At 36.7% G+C, this 25,363-nt stretch overlaps 1 protein-coding gene across 1 annotated transcript; it reads left to right on the top strand.

Moving 5' to 3' along the window:
- The first annotated feature begins 1,578 nt into the window (after positions 1–1,578).
- On the top strand, positions 1,579–3,373 carry LOC114187628 (spermidine hydroxycinnamoyl transferase-like). Its single transcript, XM_028075923.1, has 2 exons — positions 1,579–2,652; positions 2,820–3,373. Exons 1-2 carry the CDS (start codon positions 1,612–1,614, stop codon positions 3,126–3,128), a joined length of 1,350 nt encoding a protein of 449 aa, XP_027931724.1. The 5' UTR covers positions 1,579–1,611; the 3' UTR covers positions 3,129–3,373.
- Positions 3,374–25,363: the final 21,990 nt, after the last annotated feature.

The raw sequence follows: 25,363 nt of genomic DNA, 5'->3' as shown, positions 1-25,363 counted from the left end.
TGAGCTTATGTTCTGCATGATGCTGGAAACAGATGCTGTTATACTGAAAGACAAAATAAATAAATAAAAGTTGAGAAGAAATCATTAGCCCAAATCAGTAGCTTCTTCAGTATTCCCTTTTCTTCATCATCTAAAAATATCCAAATCCCTATTCAATTGCCCCAAATAAGATGTCAGAAACTTTTATTACGCGGCTACAGCAGAAGGATGTTTTCAGAGAATACTCGTCAAACAATTTGAAATAAAAAACCATCTAAACTAATAACCCCTTTCGATGATATTTTTTGTACTGTGAATTTCTCAATCAGTATCTCAAAAGCACTGTTAGATGAAGACATGATACAAAAAAAAAAAATAAACACTTTTAGTTTGTCTTTTGCACATAGTAAGTTTCATCTTTTAAGACTTATATTAGCAGAGGCAAAACTGACTCCTTTGTTCATGAGAGATGGAACTATTAGATCCTGCATAAGTAAATGACAATGAAATCTATTAACATCATGAGACTCCTTTAATGTTTATAGTCAAAACTAAGTCGATTATCCTTCATGAATCAACCTTAAAACAAACAAATATGAATTATAGACAATCAAAAGAAAATCAGAACAACTTAAACAAAGTTATTGGAACCTAAAGACGAAGTCCTGATAAAATTGTATATAAGCATTATTAATTGATCATATTAATCAATGCAGTAGATACAAAACTTATAAAGCCTATACTTTCTCACTCCAACAATAGTTGCTCAGAAACAAGAAAACGTTTAGTGTCAAGCTTCCTATCTCCTACCATATGAGAGTACTATAGAGTCTTAACAACAACCTAATGAATGCAATACCTCTTTTGGTAATAGTTGGATTTTATGAGCATCACACTCCGGTTGTGGTGGTTGTGGCACGTTAACATGTTACTTGAAGGTGGCAAAAAACCAGAGTTTGGTGTAGTAAAAGTGAGTTGTAAAAAAGATTTTTTTAGACAATGATATTTTAACTTTTATTTTTTATTATTTTTAATTTATTATTTTCTTCATAATTAAAATATAATGATTTAAAAATAATTAAAATAATAAATTAAAAATAAATATAAAATAGATTAAAATATTTATTAATTTTTTGTTTCACAATTTAATTTATATTTTAATTACATAATATAATTTAATATTTCTTGAGGCTGGTAATGTGAATGTTGATTGGTAAGGATAGACATGAAATGAAAGAAACCGAAATTGAAGGTTGTAATAAAAGTGAATTGTAAAGAAGATCTTTTGAGATCTTTCCTTTTTTGTATGTGTGTGTGTTGCAATAGAAAGTTGTCCATAAATGGCAATCACCAAAGCAGTTCCAAATCAACTAACTCCATTTAATGCCACATTAATGTAGGAGATGAATGTTACAGAATTTTGTCTGTGTTGATAACAATTTTGTGGTCACATATAGGTTCATCTGAGTTTGATTTTTTTTATAGGAATAATACATATATGGAAAATGTCATCGTTTATTGGCAATCAGAGATGGGACCCATCGGCATATAATGCCACCTTATAGATAAAGATGATTTTATAAGTTCATTTTCTTTCTTGTGTGTGTTGCATATGGAAAGCTTTGACAAAAAATGGTAAGCATCAAAGCTTCTTACACAGTGGTTCCAAATGAAGCAACTCCAGAGGGTATTGAATGGCTCTCTGATATTGATCAAGTGGCGCGTCTGTGCCATACACAGACCATCTATGTTTTCCATGCAAAGCACAACCTTGACGCATTAGTCCAACAGATGAGAAACTCTCTTAGCAAGATTTTGTGCATTTACTATCCATTGGCTGGTAGATTGAGAAGATTAGAAGAAGGTGGCAGATGGGAAGTGGATTGTAATGCAAAAGGAGCCATGTTGTTTGAAGCAGAATCCACAAAAACAGTGAACTATTATGGTGACTTTTTGGGTGACTCCGCCAATGACTTGGTTCCAAAAGTCAATTACACAAACACTTTAATTCAGGATATTCCTTTGTTACTAGTGCAAGTAACAAGCTTCCTTGGCAATGAAGCATTTTCCATTGGAGTTGCTGTATCTCATATTTTGTTTGATGGTATTTCTGCCATTCACTTCATCAACTCATGGGCAAAGTTGGCTCGTGGAGACACATTAGAGTCTCATGAAATGCCATTTCTGGATCGAACTGTGCTAAAGTTCACAGCCCCTCCACCACCCCCACGCTTTGATCACCAAGAGTTCAAGCCTATGCCTCTCATATTAGGAAGAAGTGACAACACTGTTGAGAAAAACAAGAGGGTAAGTGCCATTTCGTTGAAGCTTACAGCAGAACAAGTGGGGAAGTTGAAGAACAAGGCCAATGCTGATGGATCAACAAAAGGGTCACGACCTTATAGCAGATTTGAAGCTATTGCTGCACATGTATGGAGATCTGCATCTAAGGCTCGTGGATTAGATGAGAATCAACCAACTCTCCTTCGGTTCACTGGTGATATTCGCAATAGACTCATTCCACCTCTCCCTAGGAATTACATTGGAAATGCTTTGTCCATAGTATCAGTATCATCACACGTTGGAGAAATCTTATCATCTCCTTTGGGTCATGTTGCTCAGAAAATAAGGGAAGCTGTTGAAATGATTACACATGAGTTTATATGCTCACAGGTATTTAGCACCACTTTTATATCTTTCTTTCTCACTTCTTTTTTATAGTTTGACGTGAAAAAAATTTAAAATAAAATAGCATGAACAAAATAAATTAATTAAATTAAAAGGGGTTCAAAAACATATGAAACGAAATTGTATAAAGTAATTATTTTTTTCTTTTACAGATAGATGTGATTAGAGGTCAGGAGCATGTGAATAAAGCGAGAACTTTGTACTTTGGAGCAAATGAAGGTAAGGATGTATTATTTTTTGGAAACCCTAACCTACGCATCACAAGTTGGCTGAGTATGCCGATGCATGAAGCAGATTTTGGTTGGGGAAAGCCTGTTTATTCAGGTCTGGCAGGTAAAGCTGCACAAGAGAGGGCAGTGATTACCCAAAGTCCAGATGGTGATGGCTCTGTTATTCTTGTTCTACACTTTCAAGTGGAACATATGGAGCTTTTCAAGAACTATTTCTATGAAGAAATCTAAACTACGTATTCACATTCAAAGCTTTACATGTTATCTGTAATTTCTTATGTTTAATAAATCGTTCAACCATTAGTCTTATGTATTAGTGGTCGTTGATTAATTAATTTTATGTATTTTTTTTACTTAAAATTGTCTGTTTTTGGATCGAACTCTTTATAAGAGATGATTTATTTCTTAGTTTTTAATTTCTAATTTCTGTAAGTTTGAGTGGAGTTATTATAAATAAATTTTTATCATTACTTTCTTTTATTAGAGTTACAAAAATAAAATAATAAAATTTTTGGATTTCTTTTATCAAAAATGGTTGTTTATTAAAATATGTCAAAAAAAAAACTTTGTTAAAATATTATTACTATATCTTTAAATGACCGTCTAACCCTTAAGTCAATAAAAGAAAATAATAAATAAAAAAATAACAAAAAAATTGTGATTCACTTTCGAGACACGTTCAAAAGTCGATAAATTAAGGTTTTATATATATATATATATATATATATATATATATATATATATATATATATATAGATATACAAAATAGAAAATTTATTAGTCACAAGTCAAATTTAACAAAACAAAGAATGAGTTCTTTATTACAAATAAAATACAAACAATGAACAAAATAAATGAAATTTGTAACATATCCAAATGGACATTAACCCTACAAAATACATGTTTATTAGGTACAAAATTGCATAAAATAAAAATGATTTTCATATAAATCAATTAAGAACATAATATAATTGATTAAACAAATGATTTTTGAAAAATTTGATTTTCTTACTGTTAATCAATTAAATCAATAACGTAGTGTAAGTTGGCAACCTCAGTTACTAATTTGAAACTAAAAAGCTATTAATCAATTAGGTTACGAATATAATCAATTAAAACAACAAGTTCTTGTTTTTTGGAATTCCGATATGAACTATTTTAATTTATTAGACAACTTATGTAATCGATTAAAATGCTCAAAAAATGTTTTTTTAAAGAGTTATCTTTCTTTCTTATTTTAAAGGCAAGTTTTTCAAATTAAAATCATTATATATATATATATATATATATATATATATATATATATATATATATATATATATATATATATATATATATAGTTAGAGAGAAATTAGAGAGTTTTTAGAGAAAACTTTACTAGGATTCTCGGGTTCATCAAAAATTAATCAAGATTAAGGTATTTTAAAGATTTCTTGCTTGACATAGGTTTGATATGTAAAATCTTCACATAAGGTGATATCTTTTCCATGTTTTCTTTGAATATTTTTCTCCAAGCTTGGAATTCCTTACCATTTTCCCAAACTTAACCTAATAAAAGTCGTCCTATTAAGTGAGTTTCACAGCATTTTCCTTTTATATACCTTTTTCTACATTATAAACATTTCTTCATCGATAAAAAATTATTATTTATAATAATTAATTATAGTATCACAAATTTTTATTTATAGAATAATTACCTTAACTATCATTATAATAATAATAATGGTTTGTGACTTGTTGACAATATAAAACTAATTTTCATAGTAAATGCTTCTACATTAATGGTTTTATGGCACTATATATGTGGCGATCTATTAGTGTCATCTTTTTCCTTTCAAATATTTAAACTATTCTTACAAAGGTTGAGATGTCTTGGCAAGTTCTAGATATCTATTCTCCTGATTCTCAAGTCGACGTCTTTCCCTTGCTCTAATTCCTTCCAATTTTGAAGGGTTGGGGTTCTTACATTGACACTTTGATGCTCAAGTCAATAAAACGTCAAATAACTATAATAAATAATATTAAAATTTGAATAGTGCCTACTTCTTAATTGGTGCCCCCTCTTTTTATATCAATTTTATGGGTCTTATCAGATTAAGCCTAGGTTGTTTAGGCCTCGTCTAATCTAGATGAGTTTAAGGTATCTTAATCTTTGATTAAATGTGACTTTAGGTTATCTTAGCATACCTTAAGCCTGACATATGTTTGAGATGATGTAAAAAATGGTGTCCTTTTATAGGATGATATCATCTCAGTCCTCCTACAATACTTAGCCTCCAAGCTCAAGGAAGATCTGTGAGGAAGAGACTTGACAGAAAAGGTGTCTCAATGTGTAAGAGAGGACATGTTTGATATAATACTTGTGCTTTAGAAAAATGCAAAGGTATTCTATTTTGGATAGTGGGATTTGAAGACATTTGATGGTCGTGACGCTTCAGCTGGGCACTTTTATATCTCTTATAGGTCCTATAAATAGAATCGGGTTTGAGGGAGATAACAACATAATGCTCCACGTGCTCTGTTTTTTTGGTTTAAGTCAAGGTTGACGCCGTTAGAGGTAGTGCCACGTGTCAGTTCCTCGATTTTTTGATTTTTTTATTATTATTTTTTTGATTTTTTTTTAATTTTAAAAAAAAATCAAAATATTGCCGTGTGTCAAGCTGTCATCGTGCCACGTGGCAGTGTCAGAGTGATATGGCAATGACAGTGACACGTGTCAGTATTATGTCATGTGTCATTTCCTTAGTCTCAATTTGGTCCCTTTATTTTAATTTGTCTCAATTTAGTCCCCATTTTTGTAAAAATGTGCAATTTTGTGCTTTCCAAATTGAAACAAAAATTAATTTTATATAAATGTTATACAAATATTTTTATTAAATTTGATATTTTTATTAAAATTGATATTTTTATTATATATTTTTAACATAGCTAACATAGCTAACAACTCTAAGCGTTGGTTGAACCCTCGTTCGAAGACCTTTTTATTTAATTCAAATACCTTTGTGTCGATCAGACCCTCTCTAAAGAGCATTTTTAATTTATTCATTACACTATACCATTGGTTACAACAGGCTTTTTTATTTTATTCAAATAACAACTTTTTTTCCATTATTATTAAAAACCACATAGCAGTAAATCCATTCTCAATGGTATTTTTTAATTCGTCATTTAATCCATTTGCACCATAAATGGCATTTTGCCTTTTCCTTTTACTCACAAATTAATTCTTATGTCTCAGTCCACCCATCTCTTGAGTATATTTTTCTTTTTTTTATTTGCATTATATATTCAGTCAAGCCTAGCATGGTGAGTAGAGATGGCAAATAAACATGCCCTCGTAGATATTGCCATAACCGGTCTTTGCTTTGACGGAAAATTTCCGCATTAACTAGGTATGGGTATGAATATGGGAATGTAAATATCTCCGTCGTAATACCCGTCCCCGTTTAAATTATTAAAATATTCACAATTAATTAAGTAACCATATATATATATATATATATATATATATATATATATATGCTTTTTATTTTTTATTTCTTATACTTATTAGGTTTGTTATGAAACTCATTCGCATCTCCAATATATTTTTCATTCTATCTAGACTTGTCAATATGGGTTTGAACTCGCGAGCCAACCCAGCTCACCACGGGTTCGGGCCGGGTGGGGTTGAATTTTTTTACAATTTCAATAAAGGTTGATTTTTGACCCGGCTCATCCGGGTTGAACCCGTGGTGAGCTGGGTTGGCTCACCAACCCGCAGATAAAAGGGTCACACAAGTATTTTTCAATAAGTTGGGCTTTACATTTGGGTCATGTTAGGTTAGTTTTTTTAGCCAACACATAAATAATTTGTATTTTTTTGATTTTGGTTTGTATTTGGATTGTATTAAAGTTTATTTAGATTTTAATTAGAATTATAATTTAGTTTTGACTGAAAAAAATAAAAAAATTATATTTTTTTTAGTTAGGTGAACCCGTGAGTCAACCTGTTTAACCACCGACCTGTGGTGGGCCGGGTCGGGTTCGATTTTTTTTTGGCTCACTAAAACGTGAGTTGGGTTGGGTTGACTTACTAAATCATCAATCCGTGGTGGGTCGAGTCAGGTCAGGCTGGGTTACCCGTTTTGACAGCTCTAATTTTATCACAACCTTTACCTAATTATGTTAAAATGATGTATGCCAATTAAAAATTTTTTATGTATCACATTTGAATATTTATATTATATTTTAATATTTTTATTTATTGTATATTTTTCTTTCACATGATAATGTTCAATACTCTCGGTTTAAGTGTTTAATAACATAAACCCTTCATTTACTAGGTAATATAAAAAAATTTACTTACTTTTATTAATTTTTGTTTCATTTGAAGAACTTTTTTGTTTCGCTAAAATAACTTTTGTTATTTCTCAACCATTGAATATATACGTTACTATTTGGAAAGTTTTCTTAGATATTTTTCATCTTATCACACCCTTAATTATACATTTATTTTTCTTTGTACGATTACTTTCAATAGTCTCTCTGATTTTTATAAGACGCACATTTGTTTAGTGTTTAATATTTTTATTTGTTGTTTATTTTCATCATGTAGAATACTATTTCAATATATTTTATCTAATTATTTTTTATTTTATAACTCATTATTAATCATATTGTAAGTTTTCACTATAATTGTATAAATAAATTTTATTTACTACAATATAAAAGTTTAATGTAATTTCCATGAATTTTTTTTATCACCATCCAACATATATTGGAGTTGAAAAGATACAAGATCTATGTTAAAATTTTATTATTATGTTTATTATTTGTTATTTGCGTCATTTTGATCAAGTGATGTATTATAACTTTTATCAGTGTATATAAAAAAGATTTATTAGAATTTAAAAAAATTGAAGTAAACAAACATTTAAAATATATTTTAATTTGAATATTTATTTTCTTTTTATATTTTTTTGAACCAAATTCCAATAGTTCTTATTCTCTCCATCATTCCGACCATCCCGGAATGGTCTTTGTTTCAAAACCTCTAGATGGAGACAACTTTTCGACTTGGTGTAGAGCCATCCAATGATGGATCTTAACTAACATTGTTGGGGGAGCTTAAATAATACGTCCAAAATTTACATTTAATTATTGTCACTAATACAATAAAAATGAATACATAATTTAGTATAACGATATCTAAAAAAGAAAGCACACATAGCTAAAAGATTGCCCTTCGTTCTTCAGATACGTGAACTCATCAATAATTGAACTAGAACTAAAATTTTCAACTATTTCTTTTTCAATGTAAATAATCATATTGTTGGCAAGAAATTCATCTTCCATTTTATTCTGTAATCTTGTTTTGATAATCTTTATTGCAGAAAATGATCTTTTTGTTCTAGCTGTAGAGACAAGAAGAGTTAAAATAAGACAAATTAAACGATCAATCAAGTAGAATGTCCTTGATCGTCCTGTTCTTGCAAAAGATTGACATAATTCAAGCATGGTTGATAAATTCTTTAAATCTAGATTATTAGGAGCATCAATAATAAAATGTTGAAGTTGAAATTTTAAACTAATCTTCTCTTGCTCACTAAAATCTAATATTTGTTCACAAGACTGCATATATCCTCAATGTTAAAAGCTTTATAAGCATCCTTAGGAACTAAAGCATTGCTTAGGGTTAAAATTTCCATTGTTTGCTCACTAAATTTGTCATTTAATTCTTGCAAGTGCTTGTCCACTGTAACAAGAAATATATTCACCCTAAAATGATGTTCCATAGTGACATGATCTTTTTTATGTCGAGAATGACCATGACGTGCAACATAACTAGAATTAAAATAAGGAATATTGTTCCTGCAGAGAACAAATAAGATGAGTTAGGCACAAGCGTTACCTTACCCATATAGTCCGCTATCTCCTCAGTAGGCCTCTTCCCGGTTGGCATATGTCTGCTTGGACCTAGGAAGGGTTACCTGCAGAAGGGACTCCGAAGCTCAAGTCAGCGAAAGCTCTCAAAAAGTCAAATCAAGTGATTAAGGAAGTAATGAATGCGTACATTTAATTTGTGGGGTCCATGCGCATTTATAGATCATTAATTATGTCTGGCCACGTCATGGGTTGGGCCTTTGATTGGGTCGTAGGTGGGCTTGGGCCTTAGCCCAGGCCCTTAGTTCGGTTGTTGGAGACTGGTGACTTGTATTGGAATGTTATGTTTTTTTACTAAGTTCTTGGTTGTTTGTATAGAGTGGTCGGCCTGAGCTGGTCACCCTTTAACGGCTTAGGCCGCTATGGTTGTTTTCGACTTATTAGATCAGCATCGCTTCTTAGTGGTTTTGGTCCAGGTACTTTTAGCATACACATGATGCTTACTTATTATTCGGTGGAGGCCAACTAGGTGTGATACACCTACTATTATTCGGCTTAGGCCGACTAGGTGCGGTACACCAGTCCCACAGACTTTGTCGACATAGCTATGTTGGTAAAGGGTGATAATCGTCTGTTGTCTTCCGTTTGGGCCGACTAGGTGCGGTACACCAGTCCCCCAACCTTTAGCTGTGATGAACAGTGTTAAGGCTAAAGACAGGAAAAGGTTTGTGGCAGGTAAGGGGGTGTCAAGGGTCTAATCAAAAAGTGTTTTGCGCCGTCATTCCTGATATTCATGACCTTTGGTGTGCTTTGTGTCGATCAGTATGGGTTATGACTTTTTGGTGGGAAGAAGTTGTATCGTTTGGAATTCACGCTTATAAATGTGGATTTCGCGAAGGGTTTGTGTTTGTTAGTTCATTTGTGAGAATTATGTAATCAGAGACTTTGCGTGCGTTATACCTGTCCGACTAGTTCCTTGTTCCTACCGACATCTTTTCTGAAAAGGTATGTCTAGTAGTAGTGATACTGTGTCGTTGTCTTCTTCCAGTAGTGAGAGTATCGAGTCCGGGAGGAGTGTAGGTAGACGTATTGAGGAGGAGAGTACTAGTCTGGTGGTTGTGGTGGGCAGAATTTTGATGGAGACGGTGACTGAGGTGAGAGAAGACCCTCCTGAAGAAATAGCACAGAGTAACTGGCCGGCCAAGGCCGGTTATGAATGGATAGCGGCTGATGTTCGTAACCAGTCGTCCTTGTTCCGGTGGTCCCATCTGCTGAATTCTTGGTTGAATTGCACTAGGGATGGCAACGGGCCGGGTTGGGCACGGATAGTGCCTACCCGCAACCCGACCCGCCAAAAAAAAATCTGCTCGTTACCCGCCCGTTTACCCGCCGGGTATCCGCTTAAAAAATACCCGCGGGTACCCGTGGATACCCGATACCCACCAATTTTTAAAAAAATATGTGTTTTATAAATTTTTTAATATAAAATTATAAAAATAAAATATAAATTAAATTAAATTTTAATTATATTATAATTATAATTAAATTGGACATAATAAAATATACTATTACTTCTAATTTTAATTAAATTTAACTTAATAAAATATAAATTAAATTTTAATTTTAAATTTTTGCGGGTAATGGGTACCCGTGGGTACGGATAGTATGATACCCGTACCCGACCCGTTTATAAGCGGGTATTAAAATACCCGCTACCCGCTACCCGCGGGTAATAAATACCCGCGGGTAGTAACTATCCGTTGTGGATTTTATCCGCGGGCACGGGTATTTTTGCCATCCCTAAATTGCACCCCTGTTATCGCGAAAGGCGTGGACTGCGATATCGTTTCATTAGAGCGGGTGAGCACCATTGAGTGTGTCTGTCACGGCCAAGAAGGGGCTACCGAGAAGTTCTTTTATATGTATATGTGTCATTTCTCCCAACTGCATGTTAGGTTACCGCTAGATGACTTCACCATGGGGGTACTTCGTGAGCTCAACGTGGCACCTACACAGTTACATCCGAACAGTTAGGCATACTTGCAGGCCTTTCGTGTTTTGTGTCAGTCATTGTATCTACGTCCTAGCATTAGCAGACTGGACGCGCTTTCACAGTCCTTCAAGCATTTCAAGGATGGTTACTTTAAGGTTGTGGTGAAGGAGGAGGGCAAATCATATTTCCTTAATACAGATGGGAGTACAAAATTCTCGTTTAGTTGGACGGGTAGCCCCTCTCGATACAAGGACTTGGGCTCCGACGAGTTGTCGGCGGATAAGGAGGTGGTGGAGGTCTTGATGAAGTTTTCTGATAAATTGCCCACTAAGGGCTTAGTTAGGGTTTATAATTCGGTTCACCAGATTATTGATATTGAAGGTATTTGTTTATGACTTAAACTGTCTTAATGTTTCTAAGTTAAACTAACCGGAACTTGGTGTATTTTTGTAGGACACATGGCTCAGTCCGAGAAGAAGAACTTGGCGCTTTTTCAAGCATTGAAGAAGGAGATGGCTGCGAAGGCCAAAATAGTTGGGAACATTGAGGTTCTAAATTTACAAGAGTCACTGGTTGAGGTGCACGTAGATGGCGGCACCATGAGGAAGGCTGAGTTACCGGCTCGACCCGGTAAGGGTAAGGATGTGAAGAAGGTGAGGGCGGCTTTGCTTGGGTCGGGGGTGATCGAGTGGGGCCAAACTACCAGAAGCTGGTTTGATAGAGTTGCCGAAAACATCTGTTAGGAAAGACATTCATATCAATTTGCCGAAGACAGTGATCAATTCTATTGACAGTGTGGAGTCTGATCATCTGGTGAGGACTATGGTGGAATTGGGAAGCAAGGCGTTGATTTTGAGTCGCCAGGTTGGCTCGTTGTATCGCCGGGAAGTAAAGGAGGGGAAACGGGAAAAGGTGGAGGAGTTGTAGGAGAAGGTTGACAAATTCGCGGAGGAGAGGGCTGCATGGAAGAAGGAGAAGGAAGGTTGGGAGGAAGAAAAGAAAAGGTTGGGAACCTTGAAGGTTCGCTGTCTGGATTCGAAGAGTAAACTTAATAGAAGGATAGCAGACCTAGAGGCGGATTATGACGAACTGAAAGAAAAATATGAAGGTGCCGAAGTGGAGCTTGATGACTTGAAGGGTTGTATTATCCAAGAGCACATCAACAGGTTCCAGAAGGGATTGAGGCAGGCGGCCTTCTTTTATCAGGATGTTGATGGAGTTGATACTAGGTTTGATGTTAACAAAGATGTGGTTGATGGCCAGCTTGTTAACGAGGCTGAGAGTAGCCCAAAAGCAGAGGTAGAGAAGGAAGCGGCAAAGGGGGAGAAGGATGCGGAAGCTGCTGTGGAGGGTGATGATAATAAGGCGACGTAGGAGCTTTATTTTTATGATTTGAAACTGGTTATGAATTCTATGTCTGTAATCATCCGTACACTATGTTTGTAATAATTCGTATACTATTTTACTTTGTTTTTAATATGATAAATGCTTTATATGTTATGTTGTTTATTGGATGCCGATAACTTATGTGATAGTGTTGCGTTAGTGGTATGGTATAATTGTGAACGAGTGTTTTGATGTATGCGATGTTATGCGAACTCGATTTTTATTGAGGGTATTCGACCCAGGACGCCTACTTGTGGTAAGGGTGGGGATTTTAATTGAATTAATCATCAAGTTAAGGGTGTTCGACCCAGACCGCTTATTTGTGGTAAGGGTGGGGAACTTAAACGAATTAATCATGAAGTTAAGGGTGTTCGACCCAGGCCGCTTACTTGTGGTAAGGGTGGGGATTTTAATCGAATTAATCATCAAGTTAAGGGTGTTCGACCCGGCCAAGGGTGGGGAACTTAAACGAATTAATCATGAAGTTAAGGGTGTTCGACCCAGGCCGCTTACTTGTGGTAAGGGTGGGGAACTTAAATGAATTAATCATGAAGTTAAGGGTGTTCGACCCAGGCCGCTTACTTGTGGTAAGAATGGGGAACTTACACGAATTAAACATGAAGTTAATGGTGTTCGACCTAGGCCGCTTACTTGTGGTAAGGCTGGGGAACTTACACGAATTAAACATGAAGTTAAGGGTGTTCGACCCAGGTCGCTTACTTGTGGTAAGGGTGGGGATTTTAATTGAATTAATCATCAAGTTAAGGGTGTTCGACCCAGGCCGCTTATTTGTGGTAAGGGTGGGGAACTTAAACGAATTAATCATGAAGTTAAGGGTGTTCGACCCAGGGCGCTTACTTGTGGTAAGGGTGGGGAACTTACACGAATTAATCATGATGTTTAGGGTGTTCGACCCAGGTCGCTTACTTGTGGTAAGGGTGGGGAACTTACACGAATTAAACATGAAGTTTAGGGTGTTCGACCTAGGTCGCTTACTTGTGGTAAGGGTGGGGAACTTACACGAATTAATCATGAAGTTTAGGGTGTTCGACCCAGGCCGCTTACTTGTGGTATGGGTGAGGAACTTACACAAATTAATCAGGAAGTTTAGGTTGTTCGACCCAGGCCCCTTACTTGTGGTAAGGGTGGGGAACTTATTACGAATGCGAGAAGTGAAGTGAAGAATAGTCGTGAAGTTGGGAACCCTTTGTTTATTCATTGAATCTGGGGTGCCTCGTTAAAACCTCCTCGGCCAAAACCCTCCTTAGGGAAAAAAGACCAGGTGAGGAAAAAGAGTACACCCAGGGTTACAAGTGTTTGGTATAAAGCATTTCTTTAACTGAAGTAGAACTTTAGATGGGATACATTCCATGTGTTAGGTATTTCTTCCCCAAATAACTGCTCAAGCCGATATGCTCCTCCCCCAGCGTCTTCACGTATTCGGTATGGGTCGTCCTAATTTGCGGAGAACTTGCGATCCTTCTTTCTTGCACTGCTGGCCATTCTCCAAACTAAGTCTCCTTTTGGGAACGATCTTGGGCATAGGTTGGCGTTATATTTCCTGGCGGCTCTTTGTTTGGCAGCTAAGTTGCGTATTTGAGTTTTTTCTCTTAGCTCGGGTAGGAGGTCAAGGTGGGTGGCCATGTTTTGATGATTGTGGGCAGAGTCATATAGTTCTCGGCGCAGGGTTGGTTCACCAATTTTAACGGGTATCATGGCGTATGCACCGTATACTAGGCTGAACGGAGACTCATTTGTTGCTGATTGAAGGGTACACATGTAGGCCCACATCACTTCTACTAGTTCTTTTGGCCATCGACCTTTGGCGTTGTCCAACCGCTTGCGTAGCTCCACTAGGATAACCTTGTTTGCCGCCTCGGCCTCTCTATTGGTTTGTGGGTGTTCAACAGAGCTGGTTATGTGTTTGATGCCTAGACCGGTGTAGAATTTAGCGACTTCTTTATCTATAAACTGTCGGCCATAGTTAGTGATGATGGTATGTGGGACACCATATCGGCATATAATATCCTTCCAAACGAACTGTTGGACCTGCTGGGCTGTGATGGTGGTTAGTGGTTTGGCCTCTATCCACATGGTAAAGTGATCAACGGCTACTATCAAGAATTTTACTTGGCCTTTCCCGGGGGAGAAGGGGCCGAGGATGTCCATCCCCACTTTGCGAAGGGCCACAGGGATAGGATAGAATCAAGTTGTTCTTGTTTCTGATGAATGAGGTTGCCATGTTTCTGGTATGGTTTGCATTTTTTGACGAAGTCTTGGTAGTCTGCTTCCATAGTCGGCCAGAAGTAACCGGCGCGAAGGATTTTGGTAGTCATAGTGCGTGCACCGGAATGGTAGCCGCATATGCCTTCGTGTAATTCCTTAATGATGTACTAGGCTTGTTCTGTAGTGACACATTTAAGAAGTGGTTGGTCGTATCCGCGTTTGTACAGATCATCACCTATCATGGTATATCTGGCGGCTTTAGCTATCCAACTTCTGTCAGCATTTGGTGGGAGGTTACCAGTTTGGAGGTACTGCATGTAAGGAGTGGTCCAGTTGTCGGCTTGGGATTGGGTTAGTTTATGGCAAGTATTTGTGATGGAAGGAGCGGATAGCATTTGTTGTAATCGGGATCGGTGGCGGCTTTTTAATTTGGTGCTGGCTAGTTTGGATAAGATGTCGGCTCTGATGTTTTCGGATCTTGGAATTTGCTGGATGCGGACTTGGTCAAAGGCGAACTGGATGATTGTTCGACCCAGATGGTAATATTGTAGAAGGGTGGGGTCTTTGATCTGGACCTCTTCATTTAGATGGCCTACAGTGAGCTTGGAATCAGTTTTGCATGTTAACGATTTGACGCCAACCTCGCAGGCCAAGGATAGGCCAGCGAGGATGGCTTCGTATTCAGCTTAGTTGTTGGATGTCTTGAAGGCGAAGTGGAGGGATCTTTCAATGAGGATATCGTTGGGGCCTTCCAACACGATGCCAGCACCTGCACCCTTCGGATTTAAAGAACCATCAACGTAAAGTGTCCACTGGTCTTCTATGGGTGTTTGTTGGAGATCATTGACAAAGTCTAGGAGGCATTGAGTTTTGATGGGGCCATGAGGTTCGTAACGGATGTTGAACTCAGATAATTTAACGACCCAAGATGACATTCGTCCTGCCAGGTCTGATTTCTGTAATATCTTTTGAATTGGGTTGTCGGTTTTGACGATGATACTATGATTTTGGAAGTATGGGCGTAGGCGGCAGGCTGCGTGTACCAAGGATAGGGCCAACTTTTCCACCATCTAGTATCTGGTTTCAGGGTCTTGTAGCGTTCGACTAACAAAGTAAACAGGATGCTGCGTGCTGCCTACATCCTAAACCAGCATAGTGCAGACGGTATGATCTGTAGCTGTGATATAGACCAGCAGGGGCTGATGAGTATCTGGTTTGTGGAGGATAGGTCGTGAGGTGAGGGTGGTTTTCAGTTTTTGGAAAATTTGTTCGCAATCGTCGTTCCACGTGAACCTGGCTGATTTTTTGAGCAGCTGTATGATGGGTTGGGTTTGTTCGGCTAATTTGAGAAGGAAGCGGGAAATGGCTGTGAGGTGGCCTATGAGGCATTGTACCTCTTTGACGTTGGTGGGGCTTCACATTTCAATTATCGCATTGCATTTTTCAGGGTTAGCCTCTATGCCACGCGGGGTTAGTATGAATCCGAGGAATTTACCGCGGTCGACACCGAATACGCACTTGTCGGGGTTGAGGCGAAGGTTGTACTGTCGTAATGCGGAGAAGACTGCTGAGAGGTCCTGAGCATGCTGGTGATGGCTTGGGGATTTGACAACCATGTCATCGACGTATACTTCAACGCATTTGCCCATCAAATTACTAAAGACTTTGTCCATCAATCGTTGGTAGGTTGCTCCGGCATTTTTAAGACTGTCGCAACCGAAATCGCAACGGGACGACGAACCAAAAAAATTAAAATTTGTAAAAAACAGAGTTTAGAGTCGCCACCATAGTTATTATAGGAAACTATGGAAACCATAAAAAAGAGCAAGGTCTGCGAAAAACTAGATTTTGGGTCCGGGAGTCGGTTACGCGTGGGGAAGGTATTAGCACCCCACAACGTCCGTCCTAAGACGGTACCTTTAATTAAATGTGCAAAAGTTATGTGGTTTTTTCAAAATATTTAATTTTCCCCAAAAATATTAATAAAAGAATGTACAAAAAAACAACACAACTATTTTTTTTATTTTTTGGGCCCGACGAGGATTAATCATCGCTCCTACGTATCTCCATGTGAATGGAGAATCAGGGTTACGTAGTTATTTATGAAAAACTACTTGAGCCTTTTTGATTTGATTTTTTTTTATAATTTTGAAAAACTTTTTTATTTAAATTTTTACTATTTGGAATTATTTTAAAATTAATGTTAGACAAACACTATAGAAATGAGAAAAACTATTTTTTTGTTAAGATTTTTAGAATAAGCAAAACAGAACCCAAAAGTAGGTGAAAAAACGTATAATATTAAAACAAAATATAACGAAAATTTGGGAATGAATAAATGAATAAATTTGGCACTGACATACCTCTTAAACTTTCTAGTTCCTCATCTTCTTTATCAATCTTTTGTTCCCTACATTATAACTATCTTCTTATTTTTTCCTACCTCCTCCAATATGTTTGTTTGTTTTTTTTAAGAGAGATGAAAGAGGACGGGTGTATGTGAGAGTGATGAGAGGAAAGAATGAGAGAAGTATAAAGAATGTTTTTCTTTTGGTCCTGACAGAGTGCGTATTTATACTCACACCTTGCAATATCAATGCAATCTCGACCTTTAATTGTAACGAACAATATAAGGAAGGAATTGGTCATGATAGTAGCAAATTATGAGTATCAAATCGCAACAAATCAGAGCACAAAATCAATCATCATCAATAACAAATCAGAGCACAAAATTAATCCCAATTAATAATATTGATTCTTACCATTTGAAGAGATATTGCTTCTAATTATTATTATATAATTAATTTCTCTATCAGGAACAAAGGTAGAAAATATTTGAGTTATTGGGCTCATGAAAATTAATAACAAATTGGGCTCTTCCTCCTTTTTTTCTTTTTTTTTCTCTTTTTTTTTCTCTCTTTGTTTTCTTTTTTTTTTTCTAAAATTAAAGTTTGAAAATATTTAAAGAAAATTTTGTTTCACCTTATTTTCTACTTTTATTTTTATTTTTGAAAACAAATTTATTCACCCGTACGAAATTGGGTGTTGACAGTTGCCCCTCTTTACTTAGATTTTATTAGATAATATGAAAATTTGACTTTTTCATTTTATCGTAATAAAAGATAAGTAAAGATAAAAACACTAATTTCGTTCGGGTTTCAAAATAGGATAAATTTGAAGACAAATTTGACCATACCAAGTAGAGGGTCTTGACTTGACACACTAATTCTTTTTGTTGTTTTTTTTTTGTTTATTGAAAAAACCAAATTAGACTAATCCCGTTGATGGGGTTTATTCAAAAGATTCGGTGACCATTACCATGTAGAGGGCCTCGATTTGAAAATTTTCTTTTTTTTATATATTTTTTTGAGAAAAGATTAGACCAATCCCGAGGAGATGGTCTATATCCAAAAGATTCAGTGACCATTACCATGTAGAGGGTCACGATTTGACAAACCATATTTTTTTTGTACTTTGACTTTTTGAAAAAGAGGTTAGACCAATCCCGAGGAGAGGGTCTATATCTAAAGGATTCGATGACCATTACCATGTAGAGGGTCCAATCCGAAAAACCAAATTCTTTTTGTATTTTGACTTTTTGAAAAGAAAAGATTAGACCAATCCTGAGGAGAGGGTCTATATCTAAAGGATTCAACGACCATTACCATGTAGAGGGTCCCAATCCGAAAACCAAATTCTTTTTGTATTTTGACTTTTTTGAAAAAGAAAATATTAGACCAATCCTGAGGAGTAGGTCTATATCTAAAAAAATGATGACCATTACCGTGTAGAGGGTTATCATCTGACAAAAGAAATCAATGACCATTGCCTCGCAGAGGGTCTTGATTTAAAGAGATTGATGACCATTGCCTCACAGAGGGTCTTGATGTAAGGAGATCAATGACCATTGCCTCGCAGAGGGCCTCGATGTGACATAAGAAATCAATGACCATTGCCTCGCAGAGGGTCTTGATGTAAAGAGATCGATGACGATTGCCTCGCAGAGGGCCTCGATGTGACAAAAGAAAGAGTTAAGTATGTTTTTAGTCCCTGAACTTTGACTCAAAATTGGAATTCATCCCTGCTCGAAACTTTGATAAATTTCGGTCCCTAAACTTTAAAAATGAATGAATATAGTCCTTTTAACCCAACTTTGTTAACTTTTTTTTAGGTTTCGAAAGCATTTTTCAGTAAATATTGGAGTTGTTTACGCCGTTTGACACATTCTTGGCTCAATATTTACTGAGAAATGTATCCGAAACCTGAAAAAAAGTTAACAAATTTGGGTTAAAAGGACTATATTCATTCATTTTTAAAGTTTAAGGACCAAAATTTATCAAAGTTTCGACCAGGGACGAATTCCAATTTTGGGTCAAAGTTTAGGGACTAAAACCATACTTAACCCCAAAAGAAATCAATGGCCATTGCCTCGCAGAGGGTGTTGATGTAAGAAAGGAGAACCTGAATTTTGCTTTTGAACTGTCGACAAACACCAAGTGAATGCCTAACGTTTTTGAGACTTAAACTAAAAAAATTGTTTCTGACTTTTTCTTTTCTTTTTTATTGAAATGATTTTCAATGATTTTGTGGAGTATGATGAATGATTTGATGATGCATGAAATGTTATGATTTTCTTTTTGAAACTATATGATATGCTTGCATGAATGCGTAAATGCATGAGTGGAATTTGCTCTATTTTTCATTTTTTCATTTCATCATAAATCTAAGAAATGTTGGAGGAGTTATGCATATGCACACGTTATGAATCATTGATGATGTATGACATGATATGATTTTCTTTTTAAACTTAGACGATGATGCATGCATGGATGCGTGGATGAATGGATGCAATTTGCTTTATTCAAAAGGATGAATTACTCATGTATGCATAACTAGGTATGATGTATGAATTTTTCTTTTGCATTTTTTTGAAAACAAATTCGAATTGATTCCCATTTCATTGTTATTTCTAATTCATAGAATCATTCTACTTTGATTTTTTTTACTTTTCCAAACCATTTCTTTGATATAATCAGCTACTAACGAATCATTTTTTTAATCATTTCTTTTGAAACACTATTTGAATGACATGCATGAAATTGCCAAGGGCTTGGAAATTGGATGAGGTGATGAAGATTAACTAGGGAGTTGCCCAAATTTGAATTGGTCTCGGGGCACAAAATATGTTTGGGCTTTCCCTAGTTATTGATGGTATGAAGGAAAAGATGGGGACTTCAAGAATTTGTCCTTAGTGTGAGAGCCTATGATGGTCTTAGGGTGAAAACGCATGTTAGACTTTTCCCAAATGAGGAGATTAAGAAAATGACGGGGTCTTCACAAGTTGCCCATAATGTGATCAGAGTCTTCAATGTAAATAAATGTCCCAATTTAGAATGAATGATGGGAATATATGAATCACAAACAAAGTGACTGCCCTAGTTTGGGTTTGGGATTGATAAAGATGGACTATGTTAAGGTTGGTCAAGGTTTAGGCTTGGAGCGGAGGATACTATAGGAGCAAAGATGGAGTTTCATGAAGAATGAATTGAAAGAGGACAACCCAAATTTAGCAAATTTAGCTTAATTGCCTTATTGATTTTGGAGCTTTGAAAGCATGTCAACCAAACATAAACTGCCCCAGTGTTTAGAAGAAAATCTCTGAAAACACTTTTTTAATCTTTTTTTTTTTGTAAACTTTTTTAGAACAAACCTGTTAGCAAATAAAAATTTTCCTCTAAATTAAAACTTTCAAAAGATGACAACCAATCTTTGATCTATGTGGACTTTATTAGGCTTGTATTGTGGCCAAGGCTAGTGGTATGGAAGTAAATGATAGTAAAGGCCCAAACAAGTGATGTGAGGATTGTTTCAACAAGGATCTTTGAATAATGTTTCATTCAGAATTTGTTTAACTTCTTCTTGTTCACCTTTTTTTTCTATATTTTGACCTTTTATTCTCATTCTTCAAACTTTTGCTTTTTTTTTTCTACATAACCATGTCATTTATTTCTTCTTTTTTTTATATTTTTGTATTGGTGAACTACAAGTCAGATGAAACACATGCAAACATTATGTCAACCCTCAGTGGGAGGGTGATCCTTGTTTAGGGTAATTTGAAAGAAATTTTTTTTTGGAAGGCTCAAATTGGGTAGCAAAGGATAATTACTTTTGTTTTTTTGGATAAAGAAACATGGCCACAGATCATTTCAAAACATGATTGTTTTTTCTAAAAAAAAAAATTTAATTCGCAGGAAAATAATTGATTTCATCTTATAGGATACCCCTTGTTTGGTTCTCTTTTTTCACTTTTTTTTGTCTTATTTTTTGCCTAGACTGTCCTTCAATGTTGTTAGTCTAGCGAACTTTTCTTCCCTTTGTATTTCTGTGTGTTCAGAGAATTTATGGTAATCCTTTTAAAGATATGTATCCCCTTTATGATAATCCTCCATGGAAAAGAAAACAAGGTTTATGGTGGAAGAGAGATGGAAAGGAAGATAGATTTGAGCAATTTCATGCATGCAAGATTATATGATGCTTCAAAAGACATGATAACAAACAAAATATTATTTCTTTATTCAATCCACTGATTTGACCAAAGAATGTTTTATTATTTACTCATTTTTTATAAGAAATATTCCAAGAAATCATTGACAAGCAAAATGGGAAACAATTTGAATTTATTCTAGTGCAATTTTTTTTGTTTATTTTTTCAAAATTTATGCTGATGCATGCTATGTGTTTGAATCTTTGGATAACGTATCATGAATGACCCTAAAATGGAATGCAATGCATGTTTGTGCCTCACATGGTACTTATTCACTGATATGCTAATGAAATGCAAGCTTATACCTTAGGAGGTATTTTTTATTTTTTTTTATAATGGTGTGATTGTGATAAATTTATTATTATATACAAGGAAAGGTGATGGTAAAGGACGCAAATAGTCTCCCTTAGTGTCTTTATTTAACATGGGTTTGATGCTTAAAGTTCTAAGGGAAAGTATATGTGCTCACAAGGATAGTTCCCTAATACCTAAATATCAAGGTCACTAGAGCTATGGTCCACTTCATGGCATTTCCCACGACTGTTGGTAAACAACAAGAAGTGGGAGTACCAATGAAGTAAACAAACTCTAGCTGGGGTTCTCACAATGACCACTTGGGAAGTACATCCACTATGACACTACTACACAATCCCCTCTAATTCTAAGCAACTCAGACCTGGGTATTGGGCCCCACTCATCTAATGAAGAAAATGTGAGTGTGTGAAGGGAGAACACAATGCCTACCTAAAGCCACACCTGACAATTATTCCAAATACAAAAATAAATAAGATTGAATATACACATACAATTATTTTAAATATTAAAAAAAAGATAAAAAACGCATACCCAAAAAAATGAGAAAGAAAAAATATGAAGAAAAACCACATCAATTTTGCACATCCAAATAAATGGTCTGACTCTCTAGCTTCCCCAGTGGAGTCGCCATCTGTCGCAACCGAAATCGCGACGGGACGACGAACCAAAAAAATTAAAATTTGTAAAAAACAGAGTTTGGAGTCACCACCATAGTTATTATAGGAAACTATGGAAAACCATAAAAAAGAGCAAGGTCTGCGAAAAACTAGATTTTGGGTCCGGGAGTCGGTTACGCGTGGGAAATGTATTAGCACCCCACAACGTCCATCCTAAGACGGTACCTTTAATTAAATGTGCAAAAGTTATGTGGTTTTTTCAAAATATTTAATTTTCCCCAAAAATATTAATAAAAGAATGTACAAAAAAACAACAAAACTATTTTTTTTATTTTTTGGGCCCGACGAGGATTAATCCTCGCTCCTACATATCTCCATGTGAATGGAGAATCAGGGTTACGTAGTTCTTTATGAAAAACTATTTGAGCCTTTTCGATTTGATTTTTTTGTATAATTTTGGAAAACTTTTTTATTTAAATTTTTACTATTTGGAATTATTTTAAAATTAATGTTAGACAAACACTATAGAAATGAGAAAAACTATTTTTTTGTTAAGATTTTTAGAATAAGACAAAACAGAACCCAAAAGTAGGTGAAAAAAAGTATAATATTAAAACAAAATATAATGAAAATTTGGGAATGAATCAATGAAAAAATTTGGCACTGACATACCTCTTAAACTTTCTAGTTCCTCCTCTTCTTTATCAATCTTTTGTTTCCTACATTATAACTATCTTCTTATTTTTTCCTACCTCCTCCAATATGTTTGTTTGTTTTTTTTAAGAGAGATGAAAGAGGACGGGTGTATGTGAGAGTGATGAGAGGAAAGAATGAGAGAAGTATAAAGAATGTTTTTCTTTTGGTCCTGACAAAGTGCGTATTTATACTCACACCTTGCAATATCAATGCAATCTCGACCTTTAACTGTAACGAACAATATAAGGAAGGAATTGGTCATGATAGTAGCAAATTATGAGTATCAAATCGCAACAAATCAGAGCACAAAATCAATCATCATCAATAACAAATCAGAGCACAAAATTAATCCCAATTAATAATATTGATTCTTACCATTTGAAGAGATATTGCTTCTAATTATTATTATATAATTAATTTCTCTATCAGGAACAAAGGTAGAAAATATTTGAGTTAATGGGCTCATGAAAATTAATAACAAATTGGGCTCTCCCTCCTTTTTTTCTTTTTTTTTCTCTCTTTTTTCTCTCCCTTTGTTTTCTTTTTTTTTTCTAAAATTAAAGTTTGAAAATATTTAAAGAAAATTTTGTTTCACCTTATTTTCTACTTTTATTTTTATTTTTTTGAAAATAAATTTATTCACCCGGACGAAATTGGGTGTTAACAAAGGCCAAATGGCATGACCCTGTAAAAGTAATTAGCGTCGTCTATGATGAAAGCAGTTTTGTTCATGTCGGATGTGGCACTGGGAATTTGATTGTAACCGGAGTATGCGTCAAGAAAGCTAAGGACCTTGTTACCAGCCGCGCCGTCAACAAGTCAGTCAATATTGGGTAAGGGGTAGGCATCTCTAGGACAAGCTTTATTAAGATCCGTGTAGTCGACACACATCTGCCACTTACTGTTGGCTTTCTTAACTAGGACTATGTTAGAGAGCCAAGTGGTGTAATGAGCTTCTTCGATGAATCCTGCGCTCAATAATTTATCAGCCTCAGCCTTGGCCGCTAGGCGTCGCTCTTCACCGAGTTTGCGTTTTTTCTGGGAGATATACCGTGCCTCTTTGTAGATTGATAACTTGTGAGATGCTACTTGAGGGTCAACTCTGGGTAAGTCGGCAGCTGACCAAGCAAAGAGGTCTGTGTTGTCGACTAGAATGGGTGTGATGATGGCACGCTCTTAAGATTCCAACCCGGTGCCAAGTTTGATGGAGTGGCCATTTAGGAGTTCCAGGGGGATGGTCTCTTCAACAGGTTCGAGGGGGACATCTCGACCCACTCTAGGGTCTAGATCATCACCCGACAGAGCGATCCCAGAGCCGGGTGGCCGCTCGATGTCATTGGTTTGCTGGATAGGGAGTTGTGGGCATAGGTTGGCCATATAACATTCGCGGGCAAGGCGTTGATCGCAATGGATGGTGAGGATGTTGCCAGAAGGAGAGGGAAACTTCATGGCCAGATGAGGGGTGGAGACGACGGCGCCAAGGGTGTTGAGCGAGGGGCGACCAAGGAGGACATTATAGGATGTAAGTGCATCAACGATGAGGAAGCGGATAGGGACAGTCTTGGTTTAGGCGTCGTCGCAGAAGACGGTATGGAGGTCAATATAGCCGCGAGTGGAAACTTTTTCCCCAGAAAAGCCACAAATTGGTTCATCGTATGGGACCATGGCGGTGTCTGGGAGTTGAAGTTTCTGATATGTTGCCCAGTAAACGATGTCGATGGAACTGCCTTGGTCGACGAGGACTTTTTTGACTGCGTAATTTTCTATTTCAACAGTGATGACCATAGGGTCGTCTTGTTGGTGGTCGAGGCCGTGGAAGTCATCGTCCGTGAAGGTTATGGGAGTCATGCGGCGTCTGTGATGGGAATGGGTAATGTGGGTGATGGATTGGATATGACGGAGGTGTTTCTTTCTGGCAGAAGAGGTAGATCCTCCACTAACGAAGCCACCGAAGATGGTGTTGATAGTGTCGCGTAGGGTAGGGTCGGCGGGGGTGACGTCGGTGCGAGCCGATTGGGGGTCTTGGTTGGTGGATTGGTTGGGGCGTTTATCGTGACGAGAGTCATGGGGAGGGCGTCTGTGGTCAGGACGAGGAGGATGGCGGGATCGAGAGGAGTGATCCTCTCTGCGGATAAAGTGGCGAAAGTGGCCAGCATGCACCAATTCTTCGATTTTATCCTGGAGTGCTTTATAGTCCTCTGTAGTATGGCCATGGTTGCGGTGATAGCGACAATATTTGGTCATATCGGCGTTGGGGGAAGTGGTCGTCTTGCGTGGCGGTGGGATGAGGTCAGCCTGTAAGGCCTCATCAAGGAGGCAGGATCTAGGGACATTGAGGGAGCGTATCTCGTGAAGCGGGGTTGTCGGGGTTCTCGTGGTCTCGGATCAGGTCGGAAGGGTTGTGGGGTGGGGTTGGCAGTGGAGGGTGCGTAATCATTGCAGAATTTAGTATTGAGGGTTTGCATTTCCTCCATACGAACGTAATCGGTGGCACGCAACTTTAACTCGTGCATAGAGGCAGGTGGATGAAGGTAGACGTTGTTGGCGAAGGGGTCGGGTTGCAGGGTGAGGGCCATGCACTGGAGTATCATTTCTTGGTTGAGGTGTGGGGTGCGAAGGGCAGCCTTGCTGAATCGATTGATGAATGCCTGGAGCGTCTCACCTTGTTCTTGCCTGACGTCAATGAGGGATATTGTAGCAGTTTGGTGTGGGCGGCTGCCAGCAAAGTGAGTTGTAAACATGTGTGAGAGGGTATCGAAGTTGTCGATAGAGTAAGGTGGGAGGGTCGTGAACCATTCGAGAGTAGGGCCTTTGAGGGTGGTGG

Source organism: Vigna unguiculata, chromosome 6 (assembly GCF_004118075.2).
Source record: "Vigna unguiculata cultivar IT97K-499-35 chromosome 6, ASM411807v1, whole genome shotgun sequence".
Classification (NCBI taxonomy): Eukaryota; Viridiplantae; Streptophyta; class Magnoliopsida; order Fabales; family Fabaceae; genus Vigna; species Vigna unguiculata.
This window is presented reverse-complemented; position numbering and strand designations above follow the sequence as displayed.

Excerpts from the sequence above, each read along its gene's own strand:
- LOC114187628 (XM_028075923.1), top strand. The coding sequence starts at position 1,612 with ATGGTAAGCATCAAAGCTTCTTACACAGTGGTTCCAAATGAAGCAACT. Across the intron at positions 2,653-2,819 it reads ATGAGTTTATATGCTCACAG|ATAGATGTGATTAGAGGTCA; the intron begins GTATTTAGCACC and ends TTTCTTTTACAG.